General features: G+C 39.3%; 1 protein-coding gene across 3 annotated transcripts in view; it reads left to right on the top strand.

Moving 5' to 3' along the window:
- The window catches only part of ttc28 (tetratricopeptide repeat domain 28), a 251,279-nt gene that overhangs the window by 83,043 nt on the left and 149,724 nt on the right, over nucleotides 1-18,512 (top strand). Inside the window, exon 1 of one of the 3 annotated variants that reach the window (XM_043231645.1) lies at nucleotides 13,723-14,515. The exons of the other annotated variants lie outside the window; for them this stretch is intronic. Coding sequence (XP_043087580.1) covers nucleotides 14,489-14,515 — 27 coding nt within the window. The 5' untranslated portion in view covers nucleotides 13,723-14,488. Of the gene's footprint in view, nucleotides 1-13,722; nucleotides 14,516-18,512 lie in introns of those variants that run through there. 3 annotated transcript variants of the gene reach the window in all.

Here is an 18,512-nt window from a genome sequence, read left to right as displayed (position 1 = left end):
TCGAAAAATCTCCTTCGTAGCAAACATCGAGCGTGTTTGCATGCACAGTCTCACGCCGAATCTGCTTAACACCCCTGACGGCGTATAAGGTCACGTAAAACATTTTAAACGGTGTTGATTTAGCAGATAAAGGTCGTAAATGGTTTCATCAAAACCTAATCAGCCTGATTTGACTGTGTGTAAACATGTTTAACAGCGCTCAGCTTGTTCATCTTTAATTCATTTAATATCGATTTAATTTTAAATAATCATTTCATGTTAATCGATTCTTTCCATTTGTGACCATTTAAATGTATTTTGACATCTTTAAAAATAATAGCAATAGTGTAATTTTATTAGTTTTTTTAAATATTACAGTATTAAAACGACGTCGTCTACCGCTATGCAGTGTATAATATTAATACAATGTTCATTTATGTATTTGTTAAACGATTAATGTGACGTCAGATGCTTTATTTAAATATGCTTTACGCAATACAGATTTCAGAGCAGCTTCGCAGAAATAAACGGGAAAATAAAACGATCAATAATGCAAACTTTATTAAATCGGATGCAAAATGCAATTTTAGTGCTTTTAAATGCATCTATAACACATAAACGAATTTTAATTTATCATATCGTATTAGTACGTGTCATATTACAGTAAGTTCATTTGCATCAAAATGCTTGATTGCTTTTAATATGCACGAGCTTTGACGTACCTATAAAAGCTCTTTTAGTTGTAATTATTAGAAGCTTTATTTTCAATAACCCGCGTGGCCATAAATAAACCTGCTGAATGCCCGCCGCTCCACACGTCTTCGTTTCCTCCAAAAGCGCCTGCGAGGCGTCTTTCACACGTGCGCTCAGAATCAGATGGAGGTGAGCTCCTGGGGTTGGTGTTTGTTAGTAGAGGCGTCTTAAATCGTACGTATCCTTCCTCACACACACGTCTGATCATAACTGAGAGAACTGGTTCGTCCGATTCCAGACGATGCTACTTACAAAAATTGACCCTCATAGTGTGTCTTTGACGCATTGAGAGCTTCACTTTAAAGAGTCCGTCAATTCAGTTCTGTGGCTTTCTGTCTGTATGTGTTATACATACATATTTTATTACACACACACATATATATATATATATATATATATATATATATATATATATATATATATATATATATATATATATATATACATATATATATATATATATATATATATATATATATATATATATATATATATATATATATATATATATATATATACATAAATATATATATATATATATATATATATATATATATATATATATATATATACTTATATTACATACATAGTATGTGTGCTAAAAGTAAAAAAAAAAATTGTACATATATAATGTGTGTGAGTGTTATTGTAATATAATAGAATTTATTCATATTTAAAAAACAATATTTGAAAGTTAGCATTTTAGTTATATTATGTTAATTATTTTTTAAATGTATGTTGTCTTTTATTAGACTTAATTTTTTCATTAAAATTTTTAGTACATAAAAAATCAACATTAAAATAATTTCTTAAGGATCATGTGACAATGAAGACTAGAGTAATAATGCTAAAAATTCAGCTGTGACTGTAAAATTTTAGTGTATATTAAAATAGAAAAAAATACATTTTAAATGATAATAAAATGTCACAATATTATTGTTTTACTGTATTTTTAATTCGATAAATGCAGTCTTGATGATCAAGAGATACTCTTTTAAAACATTTTTTAAAAATCCAGTCTCTTGGACGGTATATATCGCGGGATTTCTCAAGCGACCGATCTAAAAATATCTCCTTCGGTTTAATGTGTTCGTTGATGAGAACTTGGGATATTTATTTGCCTTTTTGGACTAACAGCCACATTAGCCCAAACACTTCACACTCAAACACACACATATAAAGCCATAAACACACACTTGCACTGACACACACCAACTTGTAAATGCTGTTATCTCTGCCAACACCAAGGGACCCACACAAACCCTCGGTTTGTCTTTGTTTGCGTCTTCAGAGTGCGTTTGTGGCTCCGCTGTGCTGTGTTATTATTGATCTGGGTTCAGATGAAACCCGACTGCTCTTTAACAGCCGTGTTGATTTAAACAGCATGTTGAACTCCGTTACATCAATATCCAGTGCAGATGAATTATTAAACGCAGCTTTAAAGGGCCCTGTGTTTTTGCATAAAGCATTTTTATATAAATAGCATCTCTTTGTAGATAAATGGCCCTGTGTTCATTATAGTAATTGAAAATAGCTGTTAGAAGTAGACAAAATAAGCTAATACAAAAATAGAATGTTTAATCTTTCTCTGTGTGCAAATGCAACATGCGTTGCTGCAAAGCTAACCTGTTGTAGGTGATTTCCAGTGTGTTGCTATGGAGTTGCTAAGGGGTTCTATTACATGTTGAGTCAGAGAATAGTCTTTCAAAGAATTGATTCATGCAGTTGCTTGGATTATGTAGCTCTGTGGCGTTCTGTGCGATTTTTAGTGGTTGCTAGGGTGCTGCTGTGTGGTTGCTAAGGTGTTTTGAACCATTTCAGCAGTTGCTAGGGTGTCCTGAGCCATATTCAACAGTCCATAAGGTGTTCTGTGCGATTTTAGTAGTTGCTAGGGTGCTGCTGTGTGGTTACTAAGGTGTTCTGATCGATTTAAATAGTTGCTATGTGCTGCTATGTAGTTGCTAAGGTGTTATGAGCCATTTTCAGCAGTTGCTGGTGTATTGCTATGTGGTTGCTAAGGTGTTCTGAGACATTTTAGCAGTTGCTAGGATGTTTGGAGCCATTTATCTGTTGCTAGTGTATTGCTGTGTGGTTGCTTAGGTGTTCTGAGATGTTTTAGCAGTTACTTGGGTGTTCAGAATCACTTTAGCAGTTGTTAAGAAGTTGCTATGTGGTTGCTAAGGTATTCTAAGACATTTTAAGTAGTTACCAATGAATACATTTGCTTGGTTGCTTTGAACTCTATTTAACAGTTTCTAAAGTGTTGCTATGTTGCTGCTAGGGTTGCTAACAGTTGCTAAAGGTGTTTTAGTAGTCGTTATTGTGTTGCTACATGGTTGCTTTTCCATTAGTTGCTTGGATTTTCAATGGTTGTTAGTGTGCTGCTATGTGGTTGCTATGGTGTTTTGAGCCAAATTCAGCAGTTCATAAAGTGTTCTGAGCGATTTTAATAGTCGCTAGGGTACTGATATGTGGTTACTAAGGTGTTCTGTTGTTGTTATGTGCTGCTATGTAGTTGCTAAGGCGTTATGAGCCATTTTCAGCAGTTGCTAGTGTATTGCTGTGTGGTTGCTAAGGTGTTCTGAGACATTTTAGCAGTTGCTAGGATGTTTGGAGCCATTTACCAGTTGCTAGTGTATTGCTATGCTGTTACTAATGTATTCTCAGCCTATTTCAGCCGTTGCTAGGGTGCTGCTATGTGGTTGTTAAGGTGTTCCGATCAATTTCAGTTGTTGATATGTGCTGCTATGTAGTTGCTAAGGTGCAGTTGCTAGGGTATTTGGAGCCATTTTACCATTTGCTAGTGTACTGCTATGTGGTTACTAATGTATTCTAAGCCTTTTTCAGTCATTGCTTGATGGTTGATGGTTGCATTTTATCAGTTGCTAGAGTGTTTTTGAGCCATTTAACAAGTTGCGAGGTGCTCCAAGCCATTTTAGCGGATAGTAAAGATATCCGTTTTCTATCAAGCAGTTGCTAGTGTGTTGCTATGTGGTTACTAAGTTTTCCTGATATTATGGTCTGCCGTCATGACTTAAGTGCCTCCTTTAATGTGTTTCATTTTTGGCTTTGTTTTTTCAGATAACAGTTTATCCGCTCTCTTACAAGCACAGGTTATTCACCGACATTTAATATTCAGAGTAAGAGGTTTAGCATTAAAAATAGTAATAGTAAATTCTTGCTTTAGGCAGCTAATACAACTAATGAAGTCTCTATATCTAATAGAAAGACAGATAACGGCCATTAACAGAATGTGAAACGCAGCTGTAGAGGGATGTAAAGCAAAAAAAGAGAATCCCACGGCTCAGTGTTTTCTCGGAGAGGTGGAGGTGCTCTGTTTACAACATCCGTCTCATCAGCCTCATTTTCTCTAATGGCGCCGTCTCGTTTTAATGGCAGATATTCATTTGGTATCTTAACAACAGTGGCACCCTTGGGACTCAGCCGTAAACAGGGGTGATGGGAAAATCCCTGACATTTGTCAGAGCGGCGCAGTGTGTTTGACAATATATGAATTATTGATTAAACTGCTGAATTTTAAACGAGGGTTGTGTCGTGTTCGGGGCCCCGCAACATAAATGCATAATTATGCATATTCTGGAAAAGATATCGAACGGGAAGAGGGCCGAGCCTTTAGTCTATATTTTACTTTTCAAGAATAAACTGAGTTGCGTCGGCTCAGTATTGGAATATTGAAGAGTGAATCGAATGAAAGAAAAACACGAACCCATGCATCCGCTAGAAACAACAATAGTACAATAAGATCGAAGGCTGTTTTTATGGACTGACGTTGCTAAACAATGGTGGCAGCTCTCCAGGAGGCCGTGGAGTCTCACACGGTCAGTTTGAGCTCGCTGCAGTGTTTACAGACCTAAACTTAGCCGTGCCGACAAACCAGAGCGCAGCCTTCAACAGAATGAAAAAGACCCGGAGCACCGAAGGTAATTCAATTCCAAATCTAATTGCCCTCACGGTCATTTGAGTGGCCAAATAATCTGTCTGTAGGATCAGGGTATCTAATACACCACAGAACCCAAAAATCCGTACTTTAGACCTTACAGAAACCGGAAGCTGATATTTGGAAGCTACTTTGTAGAATAGTTTTATTCCGAGAAACCAGAATTTAATTTGATGGAAAAAATGTTGGACTGTACGCTGTAGAAACCAATATTTTCAATGTTAGTATTTTACAATTTAAAGAACAATTCTTAGACTTTCCTGGACCAGTAAGTCAGTATTTTAGACAAGAAACTAGTATTTTAAACTTTCGAAAGCTATTTTTTTGACTTCACAGAACCACAAAATCAATATGGACAATACAGAATCCAGAAACCCACGTATTAAACAAGAACAAGTTTTTAGGGCCCTATTTTAACCATCTAAATGCAAAAGCGCATGGCGCTGGTTCACTCAGGCCATTGTGTGAATGGGTTGTCCCTATTTTCTTAATAAGTAACGGGAACCAATCAGATTCTCATCCCCCATTTCCTTAAGAGGAAGCTAATTGCGCTCATGCCATGGACGATCGCTATTCACATTGGCGGAATTTGCAGACAAAAGACTGAAAGCGTCTCCAAAAAGGGAAACCGATCTTCTCGTGCTTGAGGCTAATACTGATACACGCAATGAGCGTCCGTCATTACATTATTGTACGTATGTAGCCCGTACAGTTATATTATTTACACCGTAATCCTTTAGTTTTTATTGTCTGTGCTGCTGAGCATCCCTTTGTGTAAGAAGAAAAATTCTACGCTCGCTGTGGACCCGCCCATTTTTAGACCAGCACACCCATGAGCGGTCAAATGTATTTGCTAGTTAAACGACGTGGTTCTAGACTGGGACCGAAAACTAGCAAACTCACTTCGCTGGAGATTTTCTAGAATCCAGTTCTCCAGGAGGCCGCAGGAACCTCACGCGATCAGTTGACTTAAACCAGCTAAACTTTAAAGGGGTGACGAACCAGAATGCAGCTTTGAACTGATTGAATTAGCAATCACATTGTGAGAGTGAGAGTCCCGGAGAACTGAGGGTAATTCTGTTCTAAATCTAATTGCCCTCGGGGTCATTTGAGTGGCCTGTGGCAGAGGCAAATAATCTGTCTGTAAGGTCAGCATATCTAATAGCGGGCGACAGTTTGATGGTGCTCTAAGAGAGCGTTTCTCCTCAGGGATCTGTTCCCACCGGTCTGTATCTTTGCTTGGTTGAGCACGCTCTTGAAAATAAAGCCTCCAATTAGAGGATTTTACAGCCTGATGTCATACAAGGACCTTTTGAAAGGAAAATTCTGTCATCGTTTACCCGCCCTTGTGTTGTATTGAAACCGGCGATCGTTTCTTTCTTCTTTCTTCTTCTTCTTCTTCTTCTTCACAAAATCAATGTGTCCAAGCTGTCGTTTTATGCGCCATCAAGTTATAAGGAAGCTCTCGCTTACCTTTACGTGAAGATGCATCAGCTCGCACATGCAAAGCGTGAATCAGATTTGATTATCATTGATGCGCATTTCAGTGTTTTTGTTATATAAAGATATCATATGATTCAGAAGAACTTTGTGTCTATTTTGGAGCTTGACAGCCGCTTGACAAGGTGTCAGCATCCCACAAAACATGATTCTGTGTTCAGTTTAGAGACAATGATAAGAGTAAATCATGACTGAATGTTCATTTTCTGGGTGAAGTTGCACAAATATTTTACACTGTGTTTTTTTACATTATGTAGTTGACATTCAACTAGGAAAATCGTTGGAAGAGGCTTGATTTCTCACTGGGATAAATCATTTACAGTGATGGGATACTGTTAAAAAAACAACAAAAAAATACAAAAAAACCCCCAATAATTCCGGAGGTTGGAGGACACAGACTTTGCTGGCAATTTTAAATTTTATAGAATTGAGAAAACAATATTTTTGTTTTTACAGAACCCATAATCCAATATTTTAGATTTACGGAACAATTATCAGTCTTTACAGAACATGTTTTTATTTTGCACAGCCTAGAAACCAGTACTTGAAACATTAAAGAAAATTTTCAGATTTTACAGTTCTTAAAAAATGATATATTAGACTTACAGAACAACGTCTGGACTTTACAGAACCAAGAAATCTATATTCTAGATGTTACAGAACACTGAAACCAATATTTTGGACTTTAGAGAACCAAGAAATCAATATCTTACACTTTATAGAACCCCCCCAAATAAATATTTTAGATTTTACAGAACAGTTATAGAATTATCTGAACTCAGAAACCAATATTTTAGACATTGCCAAAAAATAGTTGACTTTAGAAGCTAGAAACCAATTTTTTAGATATTACAGAACAATGTTAGACTTTCAGAATATCAAACTAAAATTTTTATTAACCCATAAACCAATATTTTAGACTTTTTACAACACGCTTTAAGTACCTGAGGTTATATTTACGGGTTGCACGTGAACCCCACTTTCTCCTTGGTTTCCCAACTGAGGTCTAACGGTGAACAGCCGGATCAGGGATGTGTCCTCCTGACCTCCAACTGTCCCTCACGCACGGTTTACAGCAGAATGCGACCCATCTGACCTGCGCCTTCCTCCTGGGAATTAGGCAGGATCTCCAGGGCACCCAAGAACTCAATACATCTTCATCAGAGCGGGAGGGTTCAATTGAGAGCCATTAGTTGGGCTGAGAGTAAAGGTGGAGCAGCTGTTGGGTCTTAGAAAGGCTTGTTGCATCTTTTGTGTTCTGAGAGCTGAGGTGTCTGTTTCACGCCCCCCTCCTCCTCTTCTTCGTCAGCGAGCGAGAGAGTCGAGCTGCTGTCTGAAGATAGAGCCGCTGTGGCTGCGAGATACGCCGCGCAACATTAATTAGCAGCTCTCATTATAGCCCGCGGCCTCGAGCGGCGTGTGTCGCATGCACACACTCACGCGCGGATCGCGCACGGAGACGTTTCCCAAGGTCTCGAAATCTTCACAATATGCTCGAATATTCTTGTTTACCAAGGCGCTTTAAACAGTTCTGTGATTCATTTGGGTGAAAACAAACCTAGAGGGATTTTCAGCAAATAACATTGAGTTTTGCTGCTTTGATTTGGTGAATTATTTCTAAATCGTACCCAAAGAAACGCAACAGCAGATTTTGTTTTCGTAGCGCTTTATTAAAACTGACATGCAATCAAAATCGTGAGTTTTGTGGCATTTAGTTCATGTCATGCATATGCCAAATATACATATTTAAAACATTTTCTCTTCAGAGACCGAAAACATCGACTCTTTTGTTTGCATGAGCTTATATTACTTATTCCCAATCAGATGCTTTCTAAAATAAAGTCGTCCCTCTCATAAAACCACCCATCTGTGATTTCAGGAATTGCAATTGTGATGTGCATTAAAGTAATAGCTCGTAAAAAATTTAAATGTCATCATTTACCCACCCTCTACCTTTTCCAAACCTGTTTGAGTTTCCTCCTTCAGCTGAACACAAAACAAGATGTCTGATTAATGTTGATGGTAGCCATTGACTTCCAAGTAATTACACATTTTTATCTCACAGTTCTGCCGTTTTTACACAATGCCATTTTTTTTAACTCCAAATTGCATGACATAAACTCATAAAGTCAGAAAAGTCAAATATGAACTTGCGATTCTGACATTTTTATTGCAATTGCGAATTTATATCTCACAATCCTGACTTTCTTCATTCAAACTGCGTGATATAAAGTTGCAATTTAACCAGCTAGACAACCCTAGCAACCACCTAGACGTAGCCTAGCAACCACCCAGAACACCCTAGCAACCAAGTCTAGCTGGTTTCTAGTTGGTCTCGCAATTAACGCGATCGTGACTTTGTACCTTGGAATTCTGTCTTTATAACTTGCGATCGCGATTTTTACATCCAGCAGTTCAGAAAAGCGTGGTGAAATAATTTATTTCACAAAAACTCCCAATTCGGACTTTTCCTACGATTCTACGATTTCGAAGTCATTGCAGTTTTGAGAAAAAAAGTCACAGTTGTGGGATATTGTCGCAGCTGCGTGTTATGAAGTCAAATACAAGATGAACTGGCCTTTTAAAGTTATTTGTGGTTAAAAAAAAAATCAATTTTCATTGATTTTAAGGCTATTTAAAAAGGACAAGGAAATGCATCAACATAGGAAATAAAATCACAAGCCGTCTGTGGAAGTGTAGGTCAGAGTGTGTGTAATCTCTTCTACACAAGCGCACACTACACACTCGCCGTATCTCTGTAATGCACGTTTCCCATACCCGGCCTTTCATTTCACCATCAGCCGCCCCTTTGAGTGGAATGATAGAGATTGGGGGTGTGTGACACAGAAAAACATACAGATGCTGAATGTTTCTGCTAAATCACTAGAAGAGCTTTCAGAGTCTGCTTTGTCTGCTGCCCTTCGCTGACCTGATGGGAAAAGCAGAGCACAGCTGGAGTTCAGAGAGTCATCTTTCACTCATCTGTGTTTCCTGCCACGCTGTTGTGCTTGTAAACTCACGGCAGATCAGGCCAAGTCTTCGTATCACAAGTTTAAGTTAAGCGCATGGCTTACCTGTGTCAAACATGCTAATGCTTTACTGGGTTCTGGGTGGTTGCTGCTAGGGTACTTGTTAGTATGGTTGTTAGGGAACGTCTAGTGTTCTGGTTGGTTGCTAGGGTATTCTAGGTGGTTGCTAAGTGGTTTCTAGAGTTCATCTAGCTTTCTGGGTTGTCGTTAGGGTACTTCTAGATGAATGTTAAATGGTTTCTCGGGTGCATCTAGGTAGTTTTCTGGTTGGTTTCTAGGGTACTTCAAGGTGGTTTCTATGGTTGCTAGGTTACTTCTAGGTTGTTTTGGTTCTAGATTGTTTATATGTGGTTACTAAAGTTTTCCAAGTGTCTTGGTTTTAATGGTTTTGTAGGTGGTTGCTAAGGTTCTACTCTGTGGTCTGCAGTTTTCTGGTTGGTTGCTAGGGTACTTCTAGGTATTTGATAGGACGTTTTAGATGTTTTTTTAGGCTGCTTTTTTACTTGCTAGGTATTTTGGGTGGTTTCTCAGGTACTAGATTGTTTCTAGGTTTCATCTATGTGGTTGCTAGGGTTTTCACTATAGTTAGTAGAGTAGGGTACTTTTATGTGGTTTCTATGGTGTGTCTAGGTGGTTGCTAAGGTGCTTCTAGCTGGTTCCTAGAGTGTTCTCTGTGGTTGCTAGGTGTTTTGGGTGTTTTTTAATGTTTGTCTAGATTGTTTCTAGGTTGCATCTAGGTAAGATATTCTGGGTGGTTTCTAAGGTATTTATAGATTTGGTTTTTTAGGCTTCGTGTGGTTGTTAGGGTTTTCATTGTGGTTGGTAGGGTACTTTTCGGTGGTCGCTAAGGTGCTTCTTGGTGGTTACTAGGTGTTTTGGGTGGTTTCTAATGTGCTTCTAGATAGTTTATAGGTTGCGTCCAGGTGGTTGCTAGAGTGTTCTGGGTGGTTGCTAGGGTGCTTCTAACTGAACTTTTAAGCTTTAATATTTGTAACTTTTAAGTTAAAAGCACAATCTTGTTGTAGCACAATCTAGTGTTAATTTAATGCAGTATCTGTTATTAAATCCCTATATCAAACTTTGCAATCCATTATGCAATGACTTTTAAGTCAACACAGTGTAACTGTTTTTGCCAGCGGCTGTTCAGATGTTTACAGGTTGTCCTGGCATTTCATCGTACAGCAGCTCTTTTATTGGAAAGTGACCTGATATTATTGGGATATCATGGCATTTGACAGGTGCTGTTCTGATGAAATGTGCTTTTAATAAGGTTTTATTGCTGATGCATGAATAAATAATGCCGTCCGTAGTTTATCTTCATTGTTGGTTAACAATGTCCAATCTGTCCCTTTTAACTGCAGCTGAAGCAACATCTGTGCTTTTATTCTGAGGTGACACTGATGGAGGTCATTTATATCAGTTCAAACTTGTAATGTCGTTATAGAGGTGATGTGTTTGTCTCACTCGTCTTATTATCCGCAGCCGCGTCTGTCTTGTCCTTTATTTGACGCGTTTGTTTCTAAATGCTATGGAAGCTTGTTTCTGCTTGTTTTCTCAGGATTGCAAATAAATATATGCAATGGCAAGTTCTAAAGTCAGAACTGTAACATGTATACTTTCAATTGTAAGAAAATAGTGTTTTTTCCTCAGAATTGGACTGAAAAAAGTCTGAAAAGGTCTAAATTGCAAGTTCTCCGAGTTTGTATCACACAATAATTAATACGCTGTTGCTAGAATATATCTTACAAATCTAAGAAGATATGCAAGAATAGCAAGCTGTGAACTCGCAACTGTGAGAAAAATGTCAGAATTGCGAGGCGGTCTTGTAGTTCTGACTTTATTTACGATTCTGTTTCAGTTTTGACTGTTCCTTGCAACAAGAAAATGTCAGAATTGCGAAGTGTTTTGGTTTGAATGGTTTTGTAGGTGGTTGCTAAGGTTCTTCTCTGTGGTTTCTAGAGTTTTCTGGTTGGTTGCTAGGGTACTTCTAGGTATTTGATAGGACGTTTTAGATGGTTGCTTGGTTCTTTAGGCTGCTTTTAGGCGGTTCTCTTTGGTTGCTAGGTATTTTGGGTGGTTTCTAAGGTACTTCTAGATTGTTTCTAGGTTTCATCTATGTGGTTGCTAGGGTTTTCGCAGGGTACTTCTATGTGGTTTCTATGGTGTGTCTAGGTGGTTGCTAAGGTGCTTCTAGGTGGTTCCTAGAGTGTTCTCTGTGGTTGCTAGGTGTTTTGGGTGATCTTTTAATGTTTGTCTAGATTGTTTCTAGGTTGCATCTAGGTGGTTGGTAAGATACTCTGGGTGGTTTCTAAGGTGTTTATAGATTTGGTTTTTAGGCTTCACCTATGTGGTTGTTAGGGTTTTCATCGTGGTTGGTAGGGTACTTTTAGGTGGTCGTTAAGGTGCTTCTTAGTGGTTATTTTCTGTGGTTGCTAGGGGTTTTGGGTGGTTTCTAATGTGCTTCTAGATTGTTTATAGGTTGCGTCCAGGTGGTTGCTAGGGTGCATCTAACTGAACATTTAAGCTTTAATACTTTTAACTTTTAAGAGTTTGCGACATGAAGAATTGCAATAAAAAAAAGAAAATTGTGCAATAAAGAAATCTAAATGACATTTTTTCTTCTTCTTTTATCTTTTTCCGTTTTTAATTCAACGGCATGAAATGCACGGTGAGCAGGTGGAAATGCGTTTCGTGTGTGTTCTGTCATCGCACTGTGCAAACGCGTAATGGAGCAGCTAATGCCTATAATTCTTGCTCCAGGAAAACAATGTGTTTTGTGTGCAAATGCAGGAAATGACATAGAGAGCCTCAGCTCTGCCCTCTTTCTGTCCGTCAACGCTTACTGTGGCATTTAAAGTTTTTGAAATCAGACCTCAAGATAATATTATTAAAGGATCAAGGCGGTTTGCTAAGCGGAGACGCAGGGACTCGTCCAAATCTCTCTTAAGGAGCACATAAACAAGCAGAGAGATGAATCTTTATAGACGGCTGGCGATGGACAGAGCAGGTGTCATATTACAGAGCTATTTTCAGCAGGGAATGCAGTAATTGATTTTGCTTTTATAAACACACTGGACCGGACTAAAAAAGTCCAGTGCCTCAAATAACCCTTGAGCGTAAATACAGTTAATGCATTCTGACACTAAACACTCACTGACGCTTGCATGGACACCTTCATATAAACCACGTTCATTAATCAGCCAACTTACTGTATGTTAGTTTACTGAAGCACATTTTCATTAATAAGTCATCAACAAACATCACTGCGTTATATAATTCTTCACAGATCATTAGCTGATGTTCGTTTAGGTTAGAAATGACATGCGGCTTTAGTTTACAGTGACTGTATCAAATGTTCACGAACTAATCGGTGTGTTATGTATTATATTTCATAATGTCTCTTAATGATTTTGCAAGCGTCAAAGTTATTGTGAAAGTTGTTATGAGTCACCCACAAAGTTATTATCGATTCAAATATATATATATATATATATATATATATATATATATATATATATATATATATATATATATATTTTTTTTTTTTTTTTTTTAGTTAACCAAATAGTCACACGCTACTATTAAAAATATAATTTTAAATAAATACATCAACTTAAAACATGAAGTCATATGTAATTTTACTGTGAAATAATGTTTAAAAATTATTTGACATGAAACATTTAAAGTTTTTATGACTTAGCTGCAGTTTTTATTGATTAAACCATAATTCTAATAATATTGTCTGATTATCCCCCAATAACTTATGTTTAAAAATCAATTGGCAATTTTCAGTATTTTTAAAATACATTAATTACTTTATTTTAATCCACAGACAAGATATTATGTGTACTGATAACATAGTTATTAAAATTATTTTTTATGTCATTATTATTATTATTATTATTATTTTAACACAATTTTCTGGATTTCTTGATTAACTTTAACTTTATATATATATATATATATATATATATATATATATATATATATATATATATATATATATATATATATATTATTTATTTATTTATTTATTTTTATTTAGTTTTTTTCTTATGGAAACAAACTTTTATAATTGAAACATCTTGCTATATATTATAAAATGTACTGACATTAAGAGTTATTTACTGTAAAATATACGGTCATGCATTGCAAAATAGTCAAATTTTTTTATATTTAAAGCCATTTAAAAACATAACAGTACATCTTGCCTAAACCTTTTGTTTTTTTTTTTTTTTTTTTTACCTATTTATTTTTACCCTTTTGATGGAATGTAAATGGGAATGTTTTTTTTTTCTTTTCCTGAACTGATGTTTGATCCAATGTCACGAATGGACAGTTGAAGGTTCTGGACGCGTAAAGGTTCGTGCTCCAGCACTTTTATCCTCTCTGCTTCATCAGTCCAGATTATGTTGTGTGTGTGTGTGTGTGTGTGTGAGTGTGTATCCGGCGGCTCTATGACCCCGCGGACTCCTCCTCTCCTCCTCTCCTCCTCCTCCTTCTCTCAGCGCAGAGGAGCAGCGGGGAAGGAAGTTATTAGTGTTCCGCGCTCCGGTTCTGCGCTGTCGGAGGATATCCTTCTCCGTCCAACTCTCAAATTCCAAGGATTTTTCTGTTTTTCTTTCCCACTCCTCCTCCTCCTCCTCTTCTTCTCCTCTATAACCGGATCCGTCTATTTCTGCGCGTCTTTGAGGTCCCCGTGCGCGTGTATGTGTAGAATTACGCATCATCTCTGGAATCTCGATCCGCTGTGATTTTTCGGGGAATATTTTCCGTCAGCGCTCGTTTTGGCCCAGAAGTTTTCGTCTTTTCGCGCGCCTTCGGAACACTTCCGCGGAACCCTGCGCGCGGCCCGGACTGTTTCGAGCGAACGACCGCGCAGCGTTCGTCGGAACGGAAAGTTTTTCCTTCTCGTTTCCTCCGCGCGAGGCACGTCAGCCGCTGTCGCGATGGAGAGCGAATGTCTCCGCATGTAGCGTGCCAAGTGTCCCCTCCGCGTTTTTACGACCGTAGCACTCTTTCTCGCGCTTTTAAACGAACACGAACTACCAGTTGACGCTCGGGAGAGCCGCTATCTCCGGACCGCGAGTGTTGGATTACCCGGAGGACACTAGAGGCTCCAGAGCTCTGCGCTTTTACGCACGTTTGCGCGCCCGGAGAAGCGTCATGAATCTGCCGTCCGGAGACGCTGCGACTTTACGTCCTCATCCTGAATCCCACTTCTCTGCCATCGTGATGTTTTGATGCTGTTCATTTTTGCTTTACAAATATGATGAAATGGCAGCCCCGGAAGAAGGTAAGATTTATGGGCTCGTTCTCTGACTTTGGCAGTAGATCAGGAGGGGAAAGACCTCCGCGTGAACACGATCTTGTGGGCTGCGCGGTGTGCGCGTGCTTCGATGTTGAGTATTTGATCAGACATGCAGAAAAAAAAACAAAAAAAACCTAATCGTTGCTGTGGCTGGATTTTCTTCATGGAGATCACATTGCATTGATCTCCTCGCGATGGCAGTGATTTTTCTCTCTTTAATGCTTGCTATGCTTCTCTTGTTAATGCATTTTGATGATCAATTGCCAAGTGGCCTCAAACATGCCTGATAAAAGCAGTGCATCTACAGCATCCCCTAACTTTACTAGAAGCTCGGTGAAGCTTTGTGGGCATCACAGCGTTGCACGCGCCTCGGATTCCGCCGCTTTTCGGTTCCAGATTGTTTGATGACACGACCCGTGACCTGCTTCGCCGTCTCGTGTCGGTTTCGAATGAACTAAATGCTGAGTGTGCCATTGCCTTGGGCCCTTTGAACGCCAGCCAAGGCTCGCAGTTGCATCTCCTGCTCCACTAGAGGGCTCACACCCTCAGAGCCTCCCTCCCTTCCCGCGTTCCTCTGAGGGCAAATAATAAATCCACGACATTCCTCTGCTTTTGTTTAAGCGGTGATTTTGATTAGTTCGCGTCGTGCCCGTAATTGCATTTTCGCCGTGTCGTCCCCCGAGATTAAAGGGCCCTAAATGGGTCTTCTGTGAATCAAAAGACGATGACGCTCGGAGAGTGACTCATTGCTACAGCTGCCGAACACCTCTTAGGGTTTGTAAATAAGACCTCCGTGGAAGATAAAACCTGATACGCAGCTGGAGAGCGGCAGCGCAAACAAACTTTGGGTTCCTACGCCGGCGTTGCTGTTCAGTTCACAGGCGACTCAAAGTGACGATGTGACAAAAGAACTCGATTATTTCGCTCTCAATAGAAGACAAAGAATATTCGGCGTTCCCCCGGCGGGAGTCAAATCGCATTCGGCTCGTTAGGGCCTCCACTTTTCTCCTCTATTGGAGGCACATTGTTTGGAGCCGCAGTTAATCAAAAGGCACCGCGGGCCGCACTCGAACACAAACGCGCTCGCAGAAACGGGCACGGCATGTTTGCTGTTTGCAGAAGGATGCAATTCTGTGGAAACCGTCTAGATTTGGTCTTCGCAAAGATGATTTAGTTCGAGTGGGTTTCGGGTCATCTGAGACGGGTTCGCGGTGTAGGTACGTTCGAGGGCTGGTTTTGGCACGCCGGAGGTTTTCGCGGGGCGAGATCGCCCAGGTTTTTGGCACGGTCGCGCTTACAGTTGGCCGGCCGCTCGCATTCTTTTCTGAGTTGGCTCGACGCGTTTCCGAAAGGGTTTTGCATTGGCACCGTCAGTGAAGCACACTCGGACGCGTCACGTGCTTCTACCGTTCAAAAGTTTGAGGTCACTAAGATATTTTTTCAAGGAATGGATACTTTTCTTGCGTTTAAACTGATCGGGAGTGACAGTAAAAATATGAATGATGTTCTCATTTAAACAAAACTAAGCTGCAAAACCACGATAATAATAATAATAAACAATATTATTGGAGTATTATTATTTAGCGTTTTAGTTCTTCTTCATATTTTGCAATCGCTTTTAACAATATTTTTAATAGAATTAAAAAAAAGTAATTTTTTTCGTAGTTTTTTATGACTTTAAACTTAAAGGAAACCTTGGCGGCTGGCTGAAATTAAATGACATGTTTTTTTAAAGTTGTGGTTTTAATGATCTGTTATGACCCTGGTGTCTAAATGTCTCTTAAGCAGCAAACCTGAAGCGATTTCTGAAGGGTCACGCGACGCTGTAGTGATGATGCTGAAAATTCAGCTTCGATCGCATACATTAGTAGTGCATATTAAACCAGCAGTCCACCTTTTAAAAGTTGTAGTGATATTTCACGGTATTGAGCAAACGGATAAAGCTTCGTATAGACCCCGAACTCTTTCCCGAGGTGTTCTCTAATCTCTTTCATTGTAAATCAGACCACTTTTACTTAACACAGTTCAGTATTTCCTACTGTATCTCATTACCAACTTCAGTAGCTCCTGTTAAGCTAGATTTCTCTCAGGGTGTAAATCTCTCATCCCTCCTTTTATCATTCCTCATGTTCTTGTTTTTGTACTCCTCCTGCTTTTGTTTTATTAGCGCTTGTCCTACATGCATCTCTCTCTCTCTCTCTCTTTCTCTCTCTTTCTCTCTCGCCCCGTCTGGCCTGAAGATGTTTATCTGCGTGCGAATATCTCCAGCTTTTAAGCCACTCTTTTACTTAAAAAACGAGGCCTCTTGTGTCGCCCCCCGAAGATGAATCCCGTATTCGCCTTTCTGTAGAGATCAATAAAGCGTCTCCGAGTTTGCCGAAGACCTCTCGGGCGCCTCTGCTCCGGATTGGATTACACTAATATGTTCAAAAGCACTTTATATTTTCCCAGCGCCGCTGTCGGTGTGCGCCGATAAAGCTCATAGAGGGGAAGACTTTGTTTACCGCGGATTACAAGGATTACGGCGCTCTCGCCGGCTCTCCCAGTATCACTACCTCAGCAGATTAAACATCCCATCCATTACTCACTCAGGAAGGCTCCGAGAGCGGCCCTGCGGTTATCTATTACCGAGGGCAGGTGTACGGGTCCTTATTCTCCGCTTCGGGCGGCTGATTCAGGCCTACAGAGGCCGTGGGTCCGACCCACGGACGCTAATTCTCTCGAATGCATGTTCTTTTAATCATTTAGCGTGAATAATTTGGAGATGATGAAAGTGGCTGAAAGACAAGAACCTGGTGAAGTTTTGCGCTTTAAGCGGAACGGCGGCTTTGTTTCTTTTCGTCTCGTGTGCTTGAAACGAATAGCTCCTGTATAGATTCTCAGTTAACGATCGCCTTTATGATTTGGGAGTATTTAGCATATTTTAACCCTGTTTTCATACAACTAACGCCGTCAAGTGGGTATTATTAGCATTTGCGTTCCACTAGGGTCCATTGATCAAGCGTTTGGGGTTGTATGAGTACTGTATTATTTTTGTGTGGAATTAAGATTGGCAAGGATGCGCTGAATTGAATTTCCATTTGAAATAAAAGCTGTTCTTTTCAACTTTTCGATTGATTCAAAGACCCCGAACCAATACATATACAAATAAATCATAGCTTCCACAACAAATATGAGGCAGCACAAATGAAATGCTCACAATTCAGCTTTGCATCGCGGAAATAAATGACATTTTAAAACATATTCAAATAGCTATACTGAGTTGTAGTAATATTTCACAATATTACTGTATTTTTGATCGAATATATGCAGCCTCTGAGAGCGTAAGAGACTTCTGAGCATACATAATGCTCGTATTTGCAACTTTTACTTTTGATTTGCACACAAGTTATTATTTCAAACGACTTTTTCTTTCTGATGACATCACGGAGCCCTCTTAACTTTCCTCCAATCACAGGCACCGTTTTGGTTTGTAACCTCTGTGCTTCTCGTTCTAATCTACGAATACAAGCAACCCTAATTTATTCTCATCGAATATCCTTTTTAACTCTGAAATCTGTTACAATTACGGAAGCAACATAGATAACGAACTGCGTTTTTACCTCAAATTTATTGCTAGCGAACGTCGGCGCGAAAATCCCCTGTTTTTTAATTTGTAAATATCGAACTCTCTGACAATATTGTTAAAGGCGGCAGGAATAGCTCTAGATAGGCTAGTTGATATCTTCCCAAAGAGATGGAGCAATTTTCTCTCTCTCTCTCTCGGTTTAATAAACGATACTCCAGTCCGATGTGATTTAGCGGCAGATTCGCTGAAGTGGGTTTAACCCTTATCGAAGGCGATACTCCTGCGCTAACCTCATTTAGCAGCTCTTAACCTCTGGGGAGCCGCAAAACCTTATCTCCATTTGATTCCTGCGTTATTTATTAGATCTCTGCGGGGAGGCTATCTTTCTCGCGCCATTATATCCATCACCGGAGA

Source organism: Puntigrus tetrazona, unplaced genomic scaffold (assembly GCF_018831695.1).
Source record: "Puntigrus tetrazona isolate hp1 unplaced genomic scaffold, ASM1883169v1 S000000397, whole genome shotgun sequence".
Classification (NCBI taxonomy): Eukaryota; Metazoa; Chordata; class Actinopteri; order Cypriniformes; family Cyprinidae; genus Puntigrus; species Puntigrus tetrazona.
Note: the sequence above shows the minus strand (reverse complement) of the source record. Positions and strands in the feature narration are given on the sequence as shown.